The sequence below is a fragment of the Cygnus atratus genome, chromosome 5 (genome assembly GCF_013377495.2).
Source record: "Cygnus atratus isolate AKBS03 ecotype Queensland, Australia chromosome 5, CAtr_DNAZoo_HiC_assembly, whole genome shotgun sequence".
Taxonomy (NCBI): domain Eukaryota; kingdom Metazoa; phylum Chordata; class Aves; order Anseriformes; family Anatidae; genus Cygnus; species Cygnus atratus.
In genome coordinates, this window is record NC_066366.1 from 33966593 (window position 1) to 33987912 (window position 21320).

Genomic DNA, 21320 nt, shown 5'->3' on the forward strand with positions numbered 1-21320 from the left:
AAGCAGCCCCCTATGATCAGGTCACGGTCTTTTCCTAGGACAAACAAGTCTGTTCAGACTTTGTCCCATGGAATTTCAGGTTGTTTGTACTGTAACCAGGGGTCCTGTCCGCTGGCCATTTCTGTCCTCACAGCAGGTTCTGGCCACACCTACCTCTACCCCTAATTATAACCTGATCAGAACTCAGGGGGAGAATAGAAGTCAAGCTTCTTGTCCTTCCTAATTCCCTCTTAGATGTTTGTTTTGACCCTACTTGAAAGGCTAGTATTAGTCCTTGAAAGTAGCCAAGCTAACAAGGTAAATTTCTGTATTTAACACAAAGCAGGTTTTTAATCCTTCACTCTTTTTGTCTCTCATCTCAGGCCTGGCAGGCATGCTTTCATAACATTCATGTATATTAGAACAAAGCAGACAGCAAAAAATTATTCAGCTGAGGGAGGGGGGATGTCAGCAACTGGCCCACATGCTATTATTGTATAACACACCTGATATTTTACCTGGACATGGTACTGAAAGAGGAGACTGCAAATCCGAATGCTTATACAATGACATCTCTTGAGTTGTGGATCTTTGTCCATGACACTATATTTCAGCCCATCCAAGGTGCTGTAGAAAGTTAATTTTTGCTCTTGCTGACAGTCAGGAAACAAGCTTTGTGACACTTTTCAATTTCCCCTAAGTTAATGGTGTTTGAATCTGTCCATCCCCACCTTCTTGAGTCCACACTTGTTAAACATCCTTTTTGGTTCACTATGTGCTAACGTTCTGCAGTCATTTATTCCTAAGTGCTCACCTGACTTCAAACTTCCTTCTTTGTATAATCCCTTTCCCAAACAGCTTTGCAGCAGCTAGCACCAGTATGAGTGAGTGAGTGAGTGGCAGAGGCTTTTTTTTTTTTGAGTCTGAGTGAACCAAGTTCCTCCAGTGCTAACCCAGAACAAGTTCACTGCAGAAAGCTCCTACAAGCTCACAATGTGTCTCAGCAACAGCTTCAAACAGATGCAATAAGTAGCTAGTTTTATACCATAAATGTTCACTTTTCTTTCTGCTTTCCCTCAAGCTTCTGGGCTTTTTCTGTATTGGACCATGTCTATCAGTCATATACCTTTGACAAGTGCTCACGTTTGAATACACAAAGCACTAAGATCTGGACCCTACTTTGTTTCAACGGCCTCAGAGGCTTTGAAGGGCAGAAAGGCAGGACAGAGGTTTGAAAGGTCTTCTCTGCTGAATGGCACTTAACTGGGCATATGTACACCTGAAACGGATTCAGGACCAGAAGAAAGCTAGCCCCACTATTCTACCAGACAGTGCTGTTCAGACCTTTAACATGAACAGCTACACCATGCAAGATAGAAGCCTTTCTTCTGTCCTTAAGTTGTGTTATCATGTATTCCTGGAGTTATCCCAATAAATCGGAGGGCAGTGGGAGGGGAAATCCAGGCTTTTGAAGTTGTATTGCTTTATCAGCTGCCTTACCACAGGAGTCAACACGCCTGCAGGTAAAGGACACTGGAGATTTGTGAAATATTTGGGAGAATAAACAGATTTCTGCCTCAGCTCAGCTAAGCAAAAAAAGAGGAAGCAATACTACAAGTTCCCTATAGCCCTGCACATCCAGAGTTCCTTAAACAGGAAGCCTGGGGGCAGGGCAGACCCCACCACACTATGGATGCATGTGTGTTGAAGCCCAGGAAGTCTTTGTCTGTTGTGAGGAGTTGGACATGTCATGCACCTCCCCTCACCAAGTGCAAGTCAGGAGGATCTGTTCCCTTCTGCACTTTTACATTCCTATAGTGCTCACAGTCAGAGAAGTCTTACTCATCCTTGTTTATTTATTAGAAAATCCCTACAGGTCTAGGCATTTAAAATGAAGCATTAGTTACATGGAATACATGCCCTCAGAGTCCAGAAGGTGTTGGATATACTGCAAAGGCGGATTGGAGCCAGCAGTGACCCAGTGACCTCTGCAAGAGATGCTGGCATGGCTGTGAGACACTAACAGGGCAGTAGCAATCACGATCCAACCTTCTCAACATAGTTAGCAGGATAGAGTCCAACCTGGCCAGTGAGAAGTCGGCCCTTGCACCAGCCCTGCTCATCTTCCTCACTAATTTTCATTAGTTCTTCACCTACAAGCAAAAACAGTCATTAGGAAGCAGCCTTGGGAAAGGTAGCATAGCATTTGTTTTTTTCTGAATTTTAACAAAAAAGACCAATTGGTCTGAATCCCCACACTTTTTCCCCCTTATCACACTCAGTATCATACTGCAGTTTAATCCAATCCAGAGTTATTGACCTCCTCAGTATCTGTGGTCAGTACCATCCCCTACAGCAAGGTACTTCTGCTCTTTAACATCATAAAGTTTCATTCCCAATATTTCTACCCAAATTTCTCCTCAGAGGAAAGTGCTTATAAGCCAAAGGGCTCAGAATGCTCAGGGAGCCTTTTCTAAAAAAATAAAAAAAAGGAAAAGGAAGACAACCCTCCTCTGTAGCAGGTAGGAAGGAAATGTAAAAAGCAGCTAAGCTTTGTCTGGAGAGACCCAGAACAACTATTCCATGATGAACTGTCTGGCTTGGCCAGAAAGGCATGGAATCAACTCCTTTCTCAGACTATGACCAGGAAAGGCTTTTAACCTCCCCATATCTACTACAGGAAAGGGCAGAAAGGTCCCCTTCTGTCAGTAGGGAGTCATACATCTGCCAGAGGGGGAGGTCTACTGCATCAGTAAGCACATCCCACACTGGCAGATGCTGGGAAAGAAAGTCATCTGCTGTTAAGCTTGAGCCCTACTGGTCCTTGCTTGTCAGAGCAGATTCAAAACAGGGATGACTGAATATAACCAGTCATGCCTCTATTTAACCATTAGATCTGCTGGGTAGGAAGTAGCAGCAAAGAGTCAAGATCCAGAGCACTCATTTTAAAGCAACAAGTTAGCATTAAGAAGTTTACTAGAATGGTTACACCACAGCATAGATACTGGCCTCAGGCACAAGTCCTTGCTACTGAAAGACAGCACCTTTTGAAGAGGGGCGTATTTCTATAGCAGACACCACATAAAAAAAGCAAGATTAGAGACACTCAAGATCCAGATGTCCTCTCGGATTTGGAGAAGATGGCACATTCAAACTAATTTTATAAGTTTAAGTGAAGGAAGAAAAAAGGGGAGGGGTTTATTTGCTTGGACATTCTCCCTCACTCAGTCCTCTCTGCTAGGAGCCAGGATATCCATTCTCAAGATAGCCACAGTTTCTGCCAGCTGAACTCTGCCTTCAGTAGTGCACAGCAGTCAAGTGGGCTTTCTCCCCAGAGTATCTACCTTCTGGTTACTTCAAAGGACAATATAGGTGGTCACCTTTCTTGTACTTCAGGAAAGAGTCATTTATATCAATGACAAGGGAAAAAACATTTATTCTTTATTAAATGCCTTAAGAGACAGCAGGCAGGATCCATTTCACCACTTGGGTTTGCTGCTTTCCCTACCCTGTAACCAAGATCCAAGCAGACTGTATGTGGTCTCGCTGTCTTTTGATCTACAACGGGTTGGACTGCCTGGTGTATCATCTGCCTCAGCAGTTGGCAGTGGGTCAAGGCCAGGGAAAGAAGAACAGTTGCCAGTTTTCAAGTGGACATCCAGTTCTTAAAGAGCGTTTCAATCATTCACTTGGCTCAAGTGAAGACAGCAAGAAGTTAGTAAGAGGTTAGTGCTTCTGTACCTGCTTTAAAGCTCAGCTCATCAGCCTCCTGTCCTGTGTAATCATACAGTGCTCGTACCCGTACACCTGGTACCTTTATGTCCTCCTCATGCCCATTGGCATCCAGGCACTTCTTTGGAGTGTCCTCATCTGACCACTCCGAAATGTCTTCCTTTCCCCCACTGTACATGTGGAAGCAGAGAGGAGACAAGATGGTAGTTAGCAGTCATCTCACCCACTTCCTCCTGAATCACGCACCACTCTGACCCCTCAGAGACTCCTATACCATAGAACAACGTGCAGGAGACCCAACAGTCAAGTCAGGGTGAACGGGATAGCAAGACACCGGGAGATACTAGATTTGGTTGAAAGCATCCCAGCATTAGAGCCAGGAGGGCTAGGAGCTTAACTCATTCTCACAGTGTTTCCACACATGCATACTTTTCGTGACCTCATCCTACTCTAGCAGACCATCTCACTCAGGGAAGGTCAGTCAGTCCTAAAATGGAGAGCCCAGCTGTGTCCAGAGTTATTCCAGCCAAGAACAGGACAGACAGGGAAAAAAACAGGTCTCGCATCCCAAACAGATGTGGCTGGAATGCCATTTTCTAAGTGAGAAGCAAGAGCAGACGGGAGGAACATCAGAGGACAGGCACCTGGAACCCAGAAACCCCCGAAGAGGCTACATTCCATACTAACTTCACAGATGTGGGTGCCCTCAGGCTGTCATAGAAGCTGTTCTGCTCCTCTTGATAGGAAGACCTGTGGATTGGCAAATAGGGCCCCTGAATCCAATAGACTGAAATATAGTCATGGCCTCAAGACACCCCTATATTCCCCTTCTTTTCCACCCAGTTCATTTATGCCAGGGTTCACCATTTAAGGCAGGGTGGTGACAGCACTGCAGGACATGAGTCTCTTCAGCCTCTCCCTATTCTCCTGCTTGCTTCCTGGCGAGGGAAGCAGCTATACCCAGACTTGTCAGGCAGTACTCAGCACCATGCCAAGGGAAAAAAACTAATACCTTCATTCAGGAAACAGTACAGTTAACTCCAAAGGCTGCCAGTTCCCAACTCTTCACCTTGTCTGGGTGAAAGGGAAATTGTGGGAACACCTGCCACAATCTTGCACAGCACTAGTCTGAACGAGGCCAGATTTCATCACTAGAAGGACCTTTACAAGGACAGCCCCTAGTGAGATGGTATATGAGACCAAAAAGAGCTCCCCTAACACCCTTATTCTACCTTGTCTTGGGCAAGGCCATGGGGCTACAAATAGAAGAGACAACAAGTTAAGATGGATCAGTCCTGTCAATCCAACTCATTAATTACCCTGGGCAGGACTGTACTTTTCCTAACAGGATGTATCCCAGGTTTCAGTCCTTACCCTCGCCTTGTCTGCAGAGGGGTCTGTGAAAGAACACCATCCCGTGCAGGCAAAATGCTGGTCAGCGTGACATCGTCGGCCATCTTACCGCTCTTCTCCTTCTTGGTGATCGGCCGCTGTGTTTCCAGGGACCATTCCTGTTCAGGGAGAAGTAATAATACCATCAAACCATTAAGATATGAGAGTTCTGTGCACCTTTTCTAATGGACAATACGGAAGGAAGAGTAATAACACAAGTCATGCTTCAGTTGTGGCTGATCAGTCAATCAGCCAAGTGGCCTTGCAGACAGAGCAGGCTCACTCCTCTTGAATCCCGAGGTGCAACAAGAGGGCCTGTGGGAAGAGTTACAATAGGAGCTTATCCCAGGTCCCTAAGCACCAATTCAGCTTCCCTGCTGTTGCAACCGGATGGCTGAGTAGTTGCAGTTCAGCAAGGTTGCACACATTCCTTTAAGGAACTAAAGGGACTGCAACCCCACAAAAGTCTCTGAAGATCCTAATATCACAAGTCTGATGAGCAAAGAGCCTCACTTCAAGACTAGAGACACCAGCATGGTTTAGCCTAAGATGACCAAATGCCAGCTCTCAGACACTCCTGGAAAGGGAAGGAAAGAGCTATGTCTGATACATGTCTTTCCAACACAAGACTAGCAATCCACCAATTTCAGAAAAGCAGATAGTGAGAAATAATAACACTCCAGAATGCTTTGTCACCTCAAACTGAGGCCAATTCATTGCCATGCCTGGCCCATGAGTGTTGCGCCACCACTTCAGGTCTTCCTGGTTGTCTGCAGCCATGATGACTTGGTAGAGATCTCGATACAATGCTTGAAAGCTATGACCAAGAACAAACAGAACCATCAGTAACCAGTCCCTCAGTGGTTCTCCAAGACCCAAGTAGGAAAGAAGAGCATAACCTCATGCACAATTACACAGCATATCAAATCCCACAGAACTAAGGGTGCAACACCTATTCAGCTCAAGGGGAATATGGCCACCTTTGCAGAGGAGGCAGTGCGGCAAGCAGGGCAAGCTGTTTGGTGTGGGAGTAGCTAACATCTGCCAGTTCCCAGCATAGCTCAAATGAGTATCGAAAGAGCCTGGCACATTCTTGCACATAAATAAGGAAGTGGCTCAGATTTGTCACCTCCACCTCAACGCATAGAAGCCCAGAAAAGTCTACGTCCCTGTGTAACCCCTATTTAAGGGCAACTCATGGGCTCATGATCATCTTTCTCTTAAGATGTCTCTGCTCAGGGCAAAACAGGTCTATTTGCTACACGTACAGCAATGTGGTTCCATTGCCTTCCACAGACTGGGATTACAAGTAACACGGAGGCACTTCACAGAACAGAAACACACCCATGGGTCAGTACTGGAAGACAAAGGGTTCAGAGACAGAAAGAATCCTCTGTGGGGAGCCTGCACTGGTCAAAGAAGAGACCAAATGCCAGTTCTCAGTCAGAAGGGGAAGGAGTGAGACCTGCCTGATGCAGCTCCCTTTCACCAACACCAGAATTGGCACCCCTTTTCAGTGCCCACGACACCCCAGGGTAGAGGACCTCCCTTCTGTGTCAGGGCTGGTACCTTTCACTGGTGGAGAGGTTGAGATGCTGGTGCAGATTCAGGAACATCTCCTTAAAGAAGCACAATCGCTTGCGCTCTGCTTCTTGACAGCCCTCAAACACTTGCTCCATGTCCTCCATGTAGCGGGGATTGTAGCGGTTCAGCTCTTCTAGCATCTTCTCGTATTGATCCTTGCACTGTATCAATGCAGGAGGAGAGCAGTGGTGTTGTGTTGCCTTGATGTCAAACCACTGACACTCCCCCTGCTCAGGACTAAAGTTCTTTCCCCCTGCACTGCTGAACACACAGCACAGAAAATAGAAGAAATCACAGCTGCTATCCAAATCTATTGCTCTCCTAGTATCTTAGAAATTCTTCCTTCCTTACCACCCTCCTCCACAGAGGTCCTTCCACACTTACTCCCATCAGCAAGTAAACCACCCACATTTGGTAACCAAGTCTTCAGCTCTGCAGCTCCCTCCCCCTGCAACAAGTCCCCTACTTTTTTTTTAAGTATATTTATAAATGAAATTCTACTCAACACCAAAGATAGACCCCTCACTCAGCCTTAGTTCCTAAAATCTCAGTCTAACTCACTAAAACTTCAAAACAATGCAGTCTCACACCTCCTTACAGCCTTCAGCAGGAGCAATTTCACTGAGTGACAATGCAACCAGTGCTTTCTCCTTGGAAGTCGCATCCTTGTGATGCACGTCCATTTCATGCTCACCTTCTCAGCCTCCTGAGTGCACTTCTCTACACGCTCCTGCAACTTGCGCAGCTGCTCCTGTGAGACCGAGGAGTCTGCCTTGGCATGATTCTCCCTTGTATGGGCCGTTTTCTCCTCCTTCCGGGCTGCATGGTAGTTTTTCTTAGAGGTCTCTACCTGTAGGAGAAGCGATGCAGACAAGGTCATGATTCTGACCAGAGATCCTCTATTCTTCAGAGAGCACATTAACACTTTGTTACAGGCAGCAGCAATTGTCTCAGGACAAACAGAAATGCCAATTTGGTGTTTAGCCAACCATGGGAACAGGTATCTCCAGATGATCTCATAGTGCTAACCTGCCATGCAGGAACACCAAGCCTGTTACTAAACTCTTCTTACACAGGAAGGAAGCTACAAGACCACCGAGACCAAGACACCAGCTAGACATCCCTCCCTCTGTGGTATTCCCTGCTACCTACTTTGCCTAGTGGCACCCACCTTCCAGCAGCCACCTAGACCACCCTCATCCCTCCTTCCCCATTCACACTTCGCTTACGTCTTTCATCTTTTTCACCCAGGGCTTCTGGGCCTTGCGGAACCCATCCTCTGCCTCCTTTGTCTCCTTGAAGCCCCCAATCATCTGCTTGTGGTAGGCCTCCTTCTGCCAGGCCTTGATCTTATCCGAATCTTCACCAGCCAGGTGGTTCCGGACATCTAAGTGGATTTCACTAAGTCTGTCTGCAGCCGTCAGGAAAGCATGCCAGGCCTTCTCCAGAGTACCATACTGTGGACCTGCAGGAACAAGCACCAGAGGGGCTCTTATACCTCCTGCCCACAGGAAAACACACACATTTTCCTCCTCCTACATGCATCTATCACTTCGGAGTCACTTCCATAACTCTGCTCCATCAAGTAAGTCAGCACTGACTGGTCTCCACTCAGTCCCAAAAGGCAGCACCCAGACTGGCTGTCACGACTGGCCAAGGCAGGCATTTCAAGTGGGAGATCTGCAGCTCGATTTAAGGTTTGGACTGGCCAAAGACTTGCAACACTAAAAATATTTTTTTGTAACCAAACACCTGACAATGCAGAGGAAGAGGAAGACTTCTAGAAAAGTAAATCAAAGAACTGCCTACAAAAATACACATGCAAAAAAAAAAAATGCCCAAGAAATTCGCACCCCCTTTTCTGCTGAAGAGGGTCCTGTCCCCCCCAAGGAAACAGCCTCACCTCAGTACGATAGAGCACTCTAGGAATACAGTGCGATTACTGCATCCTGCTTGTAGCCCAGCCTGCCAACTTTACCTTTCTCCACATTGGTCCTCCACTTACGGGACCACTCTGTTAGCTGCTGGGCGTAGTTCTTCTCTATCTTGGCTCGCTCCTGGAAGCAGGAGATCAAGTCATTGCAGAGCCGGTAGCCATCATCCACACGCTTCACTGTCCGCCTGTAGTTTCCAGCCTGAAATTTCACACATTGTCATTTATACTGCACCTTCACATTCCTTCAGAACAGACAGCAGGAGGTCAAGCACTGCACTGGGAGGGAGCGCACACCCTCCTGGAACCTGCAGCTGGGTTCAGACCCGCCTCTGGTGGTCTGTCAGGCAGAGCAATGGAGGGAGGACACCAAGATGCTCTTTGCCTCTCACAGCTCTGATCAGTGTCAGCTGAACAAGGAAGTCTCATTCCACAGCATCAGCAGAGGAAAGGGTTACCTCCTCCTTGCAGTAACAGACGTGTTACTGAACCACCCCACAGCTCCTCCCTTCCACTCCCCAAGAGCAACATGTCACCTGTGAACCTGAAACTCAACCCCTTAATTCCATGGGTGGGAGGTAAGACATTCCTCCCTACCTCCCTCACACCCCAATTATCCTTCCTTACCTCCCAGAAACTGCCCCCAGGAGCCTCCCCACCAGCATCATCTTCTGATGACATCACCCCCGTTTTCTTGCAGCAAGGAATTTTTGCAGATTTCAGTTAAGCTGAGAACAGAGAAAAGTGATTTCTAACACAGCACTGGTCAAACCTTCTTGTAGGAGACAATCTCAAACTTCAGCTGAACAGATCCTAGAGACGGCAGTGAATCCAACACTTCTGAGCAGCACCAGCCACCCCTGCAGAGATTCTTTTTTTAACCAAGGCCCTCAGGAAGGCAGCAAAAGCTACAGAAGCTGAAGTAGCTACAGCTATTTGAAACCGGTCTTGGATCACTTCAAGTCCTCCATCAGCAGAGATGACTCCAGTTTCCCAGTGAGTCAGGATTACAACAACTGACTGGAGAAAACAAGGCTGAGCAGTCAGGCATGCTGTGAATGGGGAGGAGCCCAATAAGCTGCCCACCACCTGAGCTGGGCTTGAGCAGAACTACGGGAACACGCAGAGGCATACGCAGCCACATGGCACTGCAGCATGCATGCTGGTTACCCTGCCACACGGCTTCCCTAAAAACAACCCTGTAGTGCCACTGTTTCCATTACACTCAAGTCTGTCACCTCCCTAGGCTCAAAATCTAGGCTAGAAGGTGAAAGGTGCTCCTCATCCTCTGTCTCAGAACTTTTGTCCATTCCCCATACAAGCCTGGGCTGCTGCTTTGCTCCTGATGTGGTATGACTCTGAAATCCCTGGGGAGAAGTTCAAGGATGCTTTTGTGCAGGAATGAGGAGCAATGGAAAGAGGCCCAAGCCAGTTGCTCACACACAAACCCTCTGGGCAAGCCTGGGTTAATGCAGCATAGATGTCCTTTGCTGCCACTTCTCCTCTTGCACATTCCTAGTTATAAAAAGCTTCCCTCACACCCCAGAGAGGTATCTGCTCGTTCTGCCAGCCCACAGAGCACACAGCAGAAACAAAGATCAGGTCAGGAGTGCCTGTCTCCCACCTCCTGCAAATCCTTCTCAGTGTGTCTGCTGTAGTGCGAGCCACCTCATGAGCACCCCAACACAGACTGCAGGAATTTCCTCCATTTCTTCCAGAAACAATTGGGCTCTGTTTGCCCAGTCTCACATGCCATTGACTGTCAGAAGTACATTAATGCTGTTCCTCTGGGTTTCCCCAGAAGGCTGAAAGTGCTGAACTCCAGTCACACAATCAAGCTGTTAAATGAGATGTGATGCTCAGATGCACGAGCTCTGAAACTTGAAGAACATCTCCACTCACGCCAGCAGCTGTCCCCATCCTCTCTCCCCACCATCCCTAGGCAGGCTGCAAAGCCATCTTGTGTGCTTCCAGGGCACACAACTCAGCATTGCCCCCAGTAACCACGTACCTGAGAGGGAGATGACAGGGGAGCAGCAGGGAGCTGGCAAGTATGTCCTGAGCTCTCCAAACTCCTTACAACAGACTGGAGGAGAGAGAGAGACAGGCAGTTAGACAGTGCTGCTTCTTCGCAGGGATGCTGCCTCTTCTGACACATCCCAACCGCAGAGCAGCGATAGGGGTGTCCCCCGTCTGCCAGCTACTAGGAGGGGCACCCTCTGATATAGCAGCTGCAGCCACTGTGTCTCCGACGATGCCACGTTCCAGCACGTAGGAGAGATGCCAAATCCTTGTGTCACAAGACCTAGCCCCAGAGAAAGTTAAAATAGAAACTATTTGGGGCGGCGTGACAGCACTGTGCAGGAAAGGTAGCAGCATCACAACAGCTGAGCAAAGGGAGCAGCCCAAAGCCAGCAAGGCCTAAAATAAGCACACCCCAGGCACTGGGTGGTGGGGCCTGACCCCCCTCACTGTACAGTGTCTGGTAGGAAAGCCCACTGCCTCCAAGCACTGCTGCCGCACATTTAGACATGGCAGGCTTCAAGAACAGAGGGGAAGGACAGACATGCCCTTCTTCCCATCCCCTTTCCCTAAGGATGAAAAGGAGACAAAGGACTCAGTAACTACATTTAAAACCGAGCACGCTTCTCCTCATGAAGACATAGCTCAATTAGATATCACCCATTAAGATTGTATCACTTTTTCCACCCTTCCCTCCCACTCTGCCCCCATCCCTACTTCTTTATCGGGAAGCAATGAATCACAAACATGCCTTCCCTCTGGGGTTTCCGATTCAGATTGACTACAGCATGCTAGAATTCAGGGGTAAATGTGGAAAGCTTGTGTGTCACAGCATGCTTGTTTGCCTGGTCAGTCAGTAAAGAAAGGAGGAACCCAAATCCATTACTTGTACAGTTTCCACATTAAAATAAGGAGGCACGGCTCAAATTTCTTGGGAGTTACAAACCCAAGTAACTGGATTTTCTATCACTAAGACTAGCAGGCTCTGAAACATAATAGTAGCTGCGCTGGATCAGACTAAGGGTCCTTGTCACCGCATATGCTTCGTAGCCAGTGGCCAAAAGCAGCTGTTTTTTCCTTGCTTGGAGAACAGAGCAAGCATACATGATGCTTCCCTATGTACTTTCCAAGCCTCTAACCATTTGTTGACAGGAACTTCCTGAGCTGAACGTGGCACCTATGAGTTCAGAAACACCCCATGAATCGCTCTTCCATTAACTTCTCCAATCTGCATTTGAACACACGTGAATTTTCAGCATCAATGATATCACATAGCTAAGTATCCCACAGCTTAAAGCTCTACTGAAACCACCACCCCAGTAGCTGGGTGATCAAATAAAATAGTTTAACGTTTCTACAGGTTAATCTCTATGACCCAAGTAGCACCCAGCAGAATAGGTTATTTCAATAGCAGTTGTATAGACTTCATAAGAGTCCAAGAAAAAGGGTCCTGGTAGAAGCAAAAAGGTCAAAGAACAAGGAGGACCCTTTTCTGCCAGGCTTTTTCTGGACTTTACATACTCCATGAGCCCATGTCAGTCAGCAGATCAAATTGGATCTGCGTGCAGACATAGGGATGGTACTTAGTAGTGCACATGGGGGCTGAAGAACAGCTGCTGCTGTCACCCTCAGCCCAAGAAGAGCAAATAGATTGCCACTCCACCCCCTCATGCCTGGTTATTCCCCAAACATCATATGTTTTGGGAGCTGCCAAGAGCTTGAGACCAGGGAAAACACGAGTTTGCCAGGAAAAGCAAGCAGACGAGTGTTACACGTGCCAAAGGCTGTTCTACAGCAAGGTGGGGAGATGACAGTGCTACCCTGTGGACAGCCTGATGGAGCAGGAGCCACCATGTCACTCAGGAAGGTTGGCAGAGCCCATACAGGATGACCTGCAGTCGCATGGATCAACACCAAGACTTTCTGATGCCACTGCCACCTCTGCTAAGAGGGTGCCAACATCAAATTTGCAGAGCAGAGGAATGTTTCTTCCCCCTCCTGCTTCCCTCGTCCATTTCTTACAGTTAAGTGAATGAGACCTCACTGCAGCTCCTGCATGAGGAACTCTCCCAGAAAGCAGAGAGCGCACCTACATCTCTAGTCACTTCCCTTCTGCAGAACTACAGATGAAGGCATCGCAGACACCACAACCAGCGATGGCAAGTAGACAAAAACCATACAAATGAGATTTATGCAGAGATACAAGTCTTGCTGCTAATAGTGTTTTTAAAAAAAGGTATTCCCCTCCATCCCCCAAATATCTGCTCTAATTTTGACCAACACAGCAAGTTATCCAAAAACAGCTCTTGGTCTTCAATTGCAGAAGGGCAGAGTGGCTCATGACTGATTCTCCGGTGAAGAGCTCCACTATAAGGAAAGTCAGAGCACTTGTCACAGCAGAGCTGTTTCCACCTTTAACCACGTCGATCTCACCCCTGCTCCGGTCAGTCACATCTCAGACCACAACTCCCCACCCTCAGACCAAGAGGTCTAAGCTAAAACCTTCGCTTTCAAGTGTGTGCATCTGGCACCACACTACTAAGCAGGCCTTTTTGTTTCGTGTTTACACAACACTAGTGCAACAGGGTTCTGATCCACAATTAAAGCTTCTAGGCCGGATAGTAATAATCACTCTTGACTTCAGAAACTTTTCCCTAAGGCACATAAGCCACAAAAATCCTCTTCCCTCTACACCACGCTCTAGTGCTTCCAGACTCCAAATGCCCAAGGCATCACTTCTGTGCATTGCTTGACCGCCTCCTGAGACTCCTTGTGAGCAATTGTTTTCCTAGGTTTGCCAAGAACCAGCCTCTGAGCTCTACAGACGCTCCAAGGGCTGGTGCATACAGACCTGCAGGAACTCTTCCACAGAAATAGAGCTTGTACACCGTGCCAGGCAAGGCCTGCTGCCCAACAAAGAGTCCCCTTTCCACCTTTCCTGAGTACAACAGCAAGCACTGGATCCAGGCAGATGAAGGAAAACATTCAGTTATATTTATCAAGTAACTGGGCTTTGGTGACAGACATTTTTGTTATGGACCAGTTCCTATAGGGGTGTTCCAGACAAGCTAAGCAAGAGTCTTAATCAGAAGCGGGCTACTAACTCATTTCCACCTCAGGACAACGGTAACACCTCAAAGCTGCAGCGTGACATTTCTGTAACCAATCTGTTTGATTCCCAAAGAGTCACTCTTCCTGTACAGCAGGCAGTGGGAGAGGTTTTGTTTTCACTCCAGGGCGCTTCTGGTGTAGATTGCAGATAAACATTTCAATCTGAACAACCCAAAGACACACAAGGACAACAGTCCATCCTCCCCTTCCAGAGCGGCTGCCATGAAAATACCGTTTTTTGGTAACTTGTTGTCAGAAAGGAGCTAGAGCTGAAGCCAGGAAGGCCCACAGAACTCCGGCAGCATAACAAGTGGGACTGTTACTGGTACAGCAGTGCTAGGAAGGTCCCTGATGGGAAGAGTGAAACAAAGCATGGGACAGGGTTTCCTTTCCAGCCTCATCTCTCCATGTGGGCATCCAATAGCTCTGAACTGTAACAATGCCCAGTAAGGTGCTCTCCACTGCCATTACGTAGGGGCACTGATAGTTACAGGTGGACACAGCTGCCAGAGAGAGGCCAGTTCTCTACAGCTAGAGGAGTACCAAGTGACATCAAGATCCTCCAAGAAGCCTGTATACCTGAAATGACTTCTACCCAGAAAAACATCCCCCTGAGATGCTTACCCTACTCCTGTGGTCACACCCTTGCTAGAGTCACCTGCCTGGGAAAGGGCCTACAAACCGGTGTTTCTCAGCCACTCCCTGAAGCCTGCCAGGGCTGCCTAGTGCACTTTAGAGAAAGATCTCTCCAGCCAGGGAGAGGTCAGAGACATCAGGCAGAGCAGTAACTGCACACAAAGGTCACTTCAGCTATGTGCAAGCCTCTAACAGAAGCTCGTCTCCAAAACAATGATTCTCCAGAGACTGCGTGGCTGTCCACCAGCAAAATTCTCAATGGTTATACCAAAGTACAAAAGTACAGTCAAGATCCTCCTCTGCTTAAGGTGCTGACCTCCTGAGTCTACGTGCTGCTTCAGTGCTCTCTCTAGCTTCAGACCACAGCTTCTTTATATTGGTCTCCTCCAGATTCAGACCAAGCTAATATCCTGCAGACATCTCACTATACCATAACCCCAAGTGGTTTTCTATTTATTTATTTTTTTTTTTTTAAGTGTTCAGACAAAATACTTTCCATATTTTTTAGCTATTCCCTGTCCAGTTCTCAGAGGCCAAGGCTACAGGATAGGCTTCTGCCAACACATCACTGCTGATCTAAAGGTTAAGATTCCTGACCAACATAGCTGTACCAAGCAGAAATTGTTTCACCAAGAAAAATTTTGTTTTCCTTTCCAATAGGATGTAGGAGATCTCCAGTATTAAAGGAGATTGGAGCAGCAGGCTGAGCCAGTGTGCCCACTTCCAGCTAGGCTTTGAGTAAAGAAGTTTTGTTTCGATCTGTATGTGAACAGCAGTGATCCAAAACAGAACGCGCCATCCTCAGCCAGCCCAGAGTAAAGAAAAGAAATAACGGGGTGGTACTGGTGTTTGCTTTTTCCCCAACCTCAGGAAACTGCTGTTAGTTTCTATCAATGGAATATTCTCCTTCTGTGATTGAGTCACCTTGTAACCCCCAGAGCAGGGATCAAGTTTACTTGAATGCATTAAGGAGTCTTAAGGGAGCAGGCTGCAACCCAACAACCTTCAGAAGAGCCCCAGGCCACTTAGCACCATTCTAGCACTGAGCCTCTGGCAGTTCCTTGACTGCTCTGCAGTGTAGTGAAGCACTGTCTCCAACCAGGCTTCTCTGCCCCTTCCATTTGAAGGGTGCACTTTTTTAACCCAGCTGCAGTTCTGCATACCTCTATATACGAGGAAGCTCTTGGCTTCATTTTACCAATACGCAGAGTTTCACTTAACTGTCTTTTAAAGGAAGGGGGGAATGGGAGATGGATTTGGCAAATATTTTTGTCATGTAGACAAAGTACGTGGCAGTCATATGCACAATGAATTCAAAGTAGTATATTTCTTTCTCTCTTTATCTCTCAGACAGACTTCTGGTTTTACTTGGTAAAAGCTGATTTACTAATACTGTTTATTAGACAGAATCATAGAATTATTTAGGTTGGAAAAAACCCTTAATCAAGTCCAACCATTAACCCTAACACTACCAAGTCCACCAATAAACCATGCCCCTATGTACCACATCCACACATCTCAAGTACCTCCAAGGATGGGGGCTCCATCACCTCCCTGGACAGCCTGTTCCAATGTCTAACCACCTCTTCCATGAATCCTTATATCGACTCTAGATCTCCCCAGTGCAACTTGAGGCCATCTCCTCACACCCTACCAACTACCACCCAAGACGAGACTGACACCCATCTCACTATAACCTCCTTTCAGGTACTTACAGACTGATAAGGTCTTCCCTCAGCCTCCTCTTCTCCAGAGAGAACTCCAGTTCCCCCAGCCACTCCTCATGTGTCTTACTTTCTTACTTTCTGGTTCCTTTACCTGCTTGGTTGCTTCCATGAAAGCCTTCCTTCCAGATATTCACATAATGCAGACAAGAACCTGAAAACTCATCAGGGTGTTTCCAAAGTTCATCCCGTTCCCTGCTCAGTCCCCAGACAAGCTGGGGAAGGGGATACAAGCAACTTCTTGGAAGGAAAGCTGAATAAGATAAGACTGAGTGCTAGAACATCCCTTACAGTAAAGAAGAGAGAGGTAAAGCATCACACTCGTTGCTTCTGTTTTATGTTGTGGTCAGTTCCTGCACTTAGGTGATAGCAAAGCTCTTTGGTCACCTTTCATCACCAGAGATAGGTTTCCTCCATTGCTTCCTCACAGGAACACCTAAACAACATAAAGATGCAAGCGTAAGGCAGCCTTCAGTACCACGTGAAGTGGCAGGACTACAGGCAGGAGGTTAAACAAAGTTATTTTACACAACCAAAGCCTTCTTTTCACATGCCTGGTCCCAGAAAAAGTGTTTGCTCTGTGGAGTGTAGAGAACATTCAGTAATTTAGATTCCCTTCACAGTGTCTCCTGGTCCAAGAAGCATTTAGCAGATTCAATTGCTTTGTAGATAGTCTATTGGTAAAGGTACCCTATGTCTTTTTGACATATTTCCTGGAGATTGCACAGATAACAAGGTTGAAGAGGGCAGCCATCAAGAACTATCCTGCACTGTGAATATTCATACCTCACACGTTCATCCTGGAGATCACATACAGTATGTCTTGCAGCAACTTTTGTCTACTTTCAGATTACCTGCACAGAATCTGGTCCTCATTTTCAGTATTGTCTCTTCATCTCTCTTCAAATACGTTTTTGAATATCAAGCTGAAGAACACATCTATTAATATAAATATACTTCATATTCCAGGTGTTATCAACAAAACTCCAAGAGGCTACAAAGGAATGTGTTACTCAGTCCAAAGGGCACATATCACAGAATAAATTTCAACTGCTGAGCATCACTGGAATGTCATTTGCTTCCTCAGCCCATTGGCCAAAGCACAGATCTCAGTTTCTAGTCCTCGGGACCCAAACAGACATGTGAGGAAAGAACACCAGGACCTTTTTTTAAAGTCAATGCACAAACAGAGCAATCCAGTGGGCATTGTTTTCTCCCTCGTGGCTTCTGGAAGCAGCTCCCATCCCACAGCTCAAAAAACTGTTTTTGTTGTTCGTTTTATTGGGGTAGAAGCCTGCTGGTGTCAACACCAGGCTTTCACAGAGGTTTCCAGGCAATGGGGTAAGCAGTGTTGGTACAAGAAAGGGCTGATTAAGGACACCAAGAAGCAAAAACAAGCATCTAGAATGATTCAAGAAGTGAAACATGCTCATTGTCTCCAGGTTCTCCACAAAGGTTTCTTGCCCTTGTCAGGGTCAGGTAACAAGCCTACCTCACACTTCTATAATGCAGTGCTGCAGTCCATACAGGTCATAATGAACAGTCCTACTGTGATCGCCTACTAGGAAAGCACACCCCCCCCCCCCCCCCACACACACACCCCCAAGCTTAATGCCTCTGGATCCAGGCCCCTGGTACCATGGAGATCCCTCACATGCCTCTTGAGCAAACTACAATGCCCGGTGACAACCACCAGATTTAACACACAAATTCCAACTGTCACAAGTCTGAAAGGCTCTTTCCCATTGCGCCATTCACAGACAGGAGAAACCACTGAAGGCAGCAATATGATTAGGATGCCAGTCACACACGTTGCTTCACAGCATTACCCAGCTTCAGACCACATTTCAGCTTGAAGGGACATGAAACTCTTGTACGAGTCACTGAAACAAGGCTGGATGATTACAGCAGAGGGCACACCAGGCTCTTTGCATTAAGATTACACTTTGTGCTGGAAAAAATTGTGCCCAAATGGTCAGAAGGCATTTGGAGGTTAAATTAGTGTTCACTGTGCCACAAGGTAGCGGGCAATAAGCTACCTCTTGAACAGCTTCTGAACTGCTCCAACGATGCAAAGCTCTTCTGTTACTCTTCAAAGAACTGAAGCCCAAATTCTCCATGAAACCCCCCAGATACACTAGTCACTGTTTTCTGTCTCATCCACTACGGCCTTTAGATTAAGGCTAAGGCTTTTTTTTAATCTCTCTGACACAGCTCCCTGTCATACAGCACCATCTACACCCATCACACTATGTAAGTACGATAAAATAGCTTGCCCGATCAGAAAGCCTGTTTTAGGAAGATAAGAGCGCCTCAAAGGGCTTAAACAGCTCTCCCATTGTTTAGGAATTTCCCCATGAACTCTCATGAGCAGCCTAACTTCACATATTACTGATCAGCTGATGGAAAAAAATAGGGGCAGTTTATTACTGCTTTCTAATCAAGATCATAGTTTTTTCCACTCAGGCTATAGGCAGATACTTTTGAGGTCTCCAGTTCAATGGCTGGATGCCAGCCATCACATGAACCAAACAGTTTAATCAACAACTACTGAATAATCTCCAGCCCTCAAGATTGCCGGAATAAAGAATATACAGTATTTGCCACTCTGAGATACAGATACAATGACATTTTTAACAAGAGCTGATCTTGCCTCTAGTATAGTGCCTCATCTGTTTCTCAGTTTTACAGTCATCTTCTAAGATTAGCCACATTACAGATATACCTGACTGCACCACTGAATCTTTATATGTGCATATATATATATATATATATATATTTTAGGGGTGGTGATGGCTTGTAAGCTCATGTTCATCCATGGAAAGCCCCAAGAAGTCAGGCTAGTTCCTGTATAATCCATAATGACCTAGCACAATGAAAAGCATCACTGTCCTCTAAAGAACTGACTTTGGATCCACGAGGTTGTCAGGCTTTTATAATTTGGTTACACACAGTGTGCCAAGGACCTGCGACATTTTGGTACAGCCAGCTCATACACAGTCCTTACTGAAGTTTGATAATGGAGTTCCAGGTGAGCACCTACACCTACCAACACGGTGAAGTTACTACTCTTTACAACCCAAGAAGGAAGACAGTCCTTAATAGAACAAGTGCAGGCAAGCCAGAGAAGCGCAAACTCACAGGTCAGAAAAAAAAAACAGATCAAAAAACAAAGCAATACAATACAGTGGGCACAGAATAGGGAAGGCAGCACGCAGCTAACCCAGCTCAGGCGCTCATTCTGTTCCAAGCTGCAACTGGAAGTACGATCTAGTGAATATTTTTGGGAACTTCTTGTGAGGCACTATTAATAACACAAAGCATTGCCAAAGCAGAACACACTCCGACTCACACGGAGTACGCTGTACACTTCACAGAAAGGTGAATCCCTCCCAAAAAGAATGTGCTCAGTTACGCAATGCGCAGGGAGAAGCTCCGTTCTGACTCCACCCAGGGACCAGCTCACACCTGGAGCCGGGACCGTCCAGACCTTGTCATTTTAGCCCACACGCTGCAGCTGTGCATTCTGCACCCATTACGCACTGAACATTGCTTGAATCGTCGCGAGGCTTAGCGACTTCTGGGTGACACCTGAATTCCAGGGTGGAGCAGGAGGCTCTGCTAGGGCTTTGTATTGCCATCAATTACTGCAGTATCAGAAATATCTTTGTGCAAATTAGATCGGCAGTGGACTTGAAGGGGAGAGAGGTTTGTCTCCCACCGCAGGAGGCAGGGAGCACCCGCCGGGTGCAGAGGTTGCAGAGCGGACGAGGAGGCCAGACCACTTCCTAGGGCCAGGAGCACGCCGCCGGAGGTGGTCAGCTAACCTCCTCCTCACCCCTACGCCTAGAGACAACTCAGAGCTTGAAGAACTGAAGCAAGCAAAGCACACATAGTTGGCACAAAAAGCGGCGAAACTGGTTAACGCATTTGGGCCACGCTAACTTCGCTTATTGATAGCCTCGCGGAGATGGCAGATCCCTCCTCCTGCAAGCGGTGACAAATCGCAGACCGAGCGCTGGGTGTTCAGGCCCACTAATACCCTCCATATTTATCAGCTTTCGCCTGCCCCGGGACGGAGAGGACACGGTAACCCCGGCGTCCTGCCCCGGGCCGGGCACAGCCACCACAGCCCCGCGCTCCTCTCATCGACACCGACCCCAGGACGGAGGGGGAGGATAAGAGAGCCAGGGCCGCCCGGCTCGCGGCGGGGGACAGCGACAAGTTCCCCCCAGGAGACAAGGGGCAGCCCCCAGCCCTCGGGGGAGCCGCTTCGCCCCTCAGCACGGCGCTGCCTGAGCCCGCGGCTCCGCTCTCGGAGCGGGCAGGGGCCGGGCGCGGAGCCGCCACAAAGGGGCCCTGTGCCCGCCGCGGGGCGGAGGCGCTGGCCCCGGAGGAGGGGGGGAGCGGGGGCGGCCCGCGGAGCCCCCAGCGCCAGCTGAAGGTCAGGCTGGCGGCCGGGCTGCGAGGGGAACGGTGCGGCGGAGCCCTACCGGGGGGTGCCCCGGCCGCCCGCCAACACCCTCCCGGGGAACAACCCCGCGCCCCCCCGGGGGTCTCGGCGCCGCGCCGCACCCCGCCCGCAGGCAGCGCCCGGCCGGGCAGCGCCTCCCCCAGCCTCCCCCTTTCCGCGAGGAAACTTTTCCCTCACAGCCGCCCAGCCGCGCTGCCCGCCGCGGGGACCCCCAGCTCCTCCCAGAGAATGGGGCCGAAAGCCGCCCCGGCGGACGTAACCCCGCCGCTTACCTCGCAGGCGCCTCCGCTCGGCACGGCTCGGCACGGCTCGGCACGGCTCGGCGGGCAGCGGCCACCTGGGCTGAGGGCAGGCCGGGCCCTCCCCCTATTTCAGCAGCGGGACGCGGGGGCTCCCGCCCCGCCTCCAGCAGCTCCCGGCGGGGCGGGCCCGGCCCGGAGCTCGGGGCAGGCCGGGGGCGGCGGGGCTGCCGCTGGCCCGCCCCTCCTGAGCCAATTAACGGGACCGTGCGGGCAGGTGGGGCCGGGGCGGGGGAGCAGTGCTGGATGTCCCGCTGTCCCGTCACGGGCAGGGGCTCGGGGTAGCCCTGCGTTTTGTGGGGTGTCGCTTAAAACACTTGGGGGTCGCCCAGTGGGGTTGCCCCTCGGCATAGCGGGCGCTTGAGGGGGGAGGCAGCCCTGTGAGGAGCCGCCTGTCCGGCGCTCAGGGAGCTGGGCTCCTGTCCTGTCTGCAG

The 21320-nt window shown here is 48.6% G+C and overlaps 1 protein-coding gene across 4 annotated transcripts; it reads right to left on the reverse strand.

Moving 5' to 3' along the window:
* Positions 1-1815: 1815 nt before the first annotated feature.
* On the reverse strand, positions 1816-21000 carry PACSIN3 (protein kinase C and casein kinase substrate in neurons 3). Of its 4 annotated transcripts, XM_035539991.2 has the most exons (12): positions 20860-21000; positions 10632-10706; positions 9248-9348; positions 8666-8822; positions 7917-8152; positions 7382-7537; positions 6673-6848; positions 5800-5920; positions 5086-5222; positions 4399-4461; positions 3721-3881; positions 1816-2132 (listed from the first exon to the last, which is right to left on the reverse strand). In XM_035539991.2, exons 3-12 carry the CDS (start codon positions 9299-9301, stop codon positions 2017-2019), a joined length of 1377 nt encoding a protein of 458 aa, XP_035395884.1. In that variant the 5' UTR covers positions 9302-9348; positions 10632-10706; positions 20860-21000; the 3' UTR covers positions 1816-2016. The 4 variants fall into 4 exon arrangements, with proteins under 4 accessions (XP_035395884.1, XP_035395887.1, XP_035395881.1 ...); XM_035539994.2 differs by lacking the exon at positions 4399-4461 and having other exon boundaries at positions 20860-20999; XM_035539988.2 differs by lacking the exons at positions 9248-9348; positions 20860-21000 and having other exon boundaries at positions 10632-10793.
* Positions 21001-21320: the final 320 nt, after the last annotated feature.

What these genes read in the sequence shown, in the direction of transcription:
- PACSIN3 (XM_035539988.2), bottom strand. Translation starts at nt 10,778, where the DNA reads ATGTGTCAGAAGAGGCAGCATCCCTGCGAAGAAGCAGCACTGTCTAAC. An exon ending in AACCTCTCCACCAGTGAAAG is followed by an intron (nt 5,921 to 6,672) that starts GTACCAGCCCTG and finishes TCTTGGTCATAG; the next exon opens with CTTTCAAGCATTGTATCGAG. An exon ending in AGGGCACCCACATCTGTGAA is followed by an intron (nt 3,882 to 4,398) that starts GTTAGTATGGAA and finishes CCACATGTACAG; the next exon opens with TGGGGGAAAGGAAGACATTT.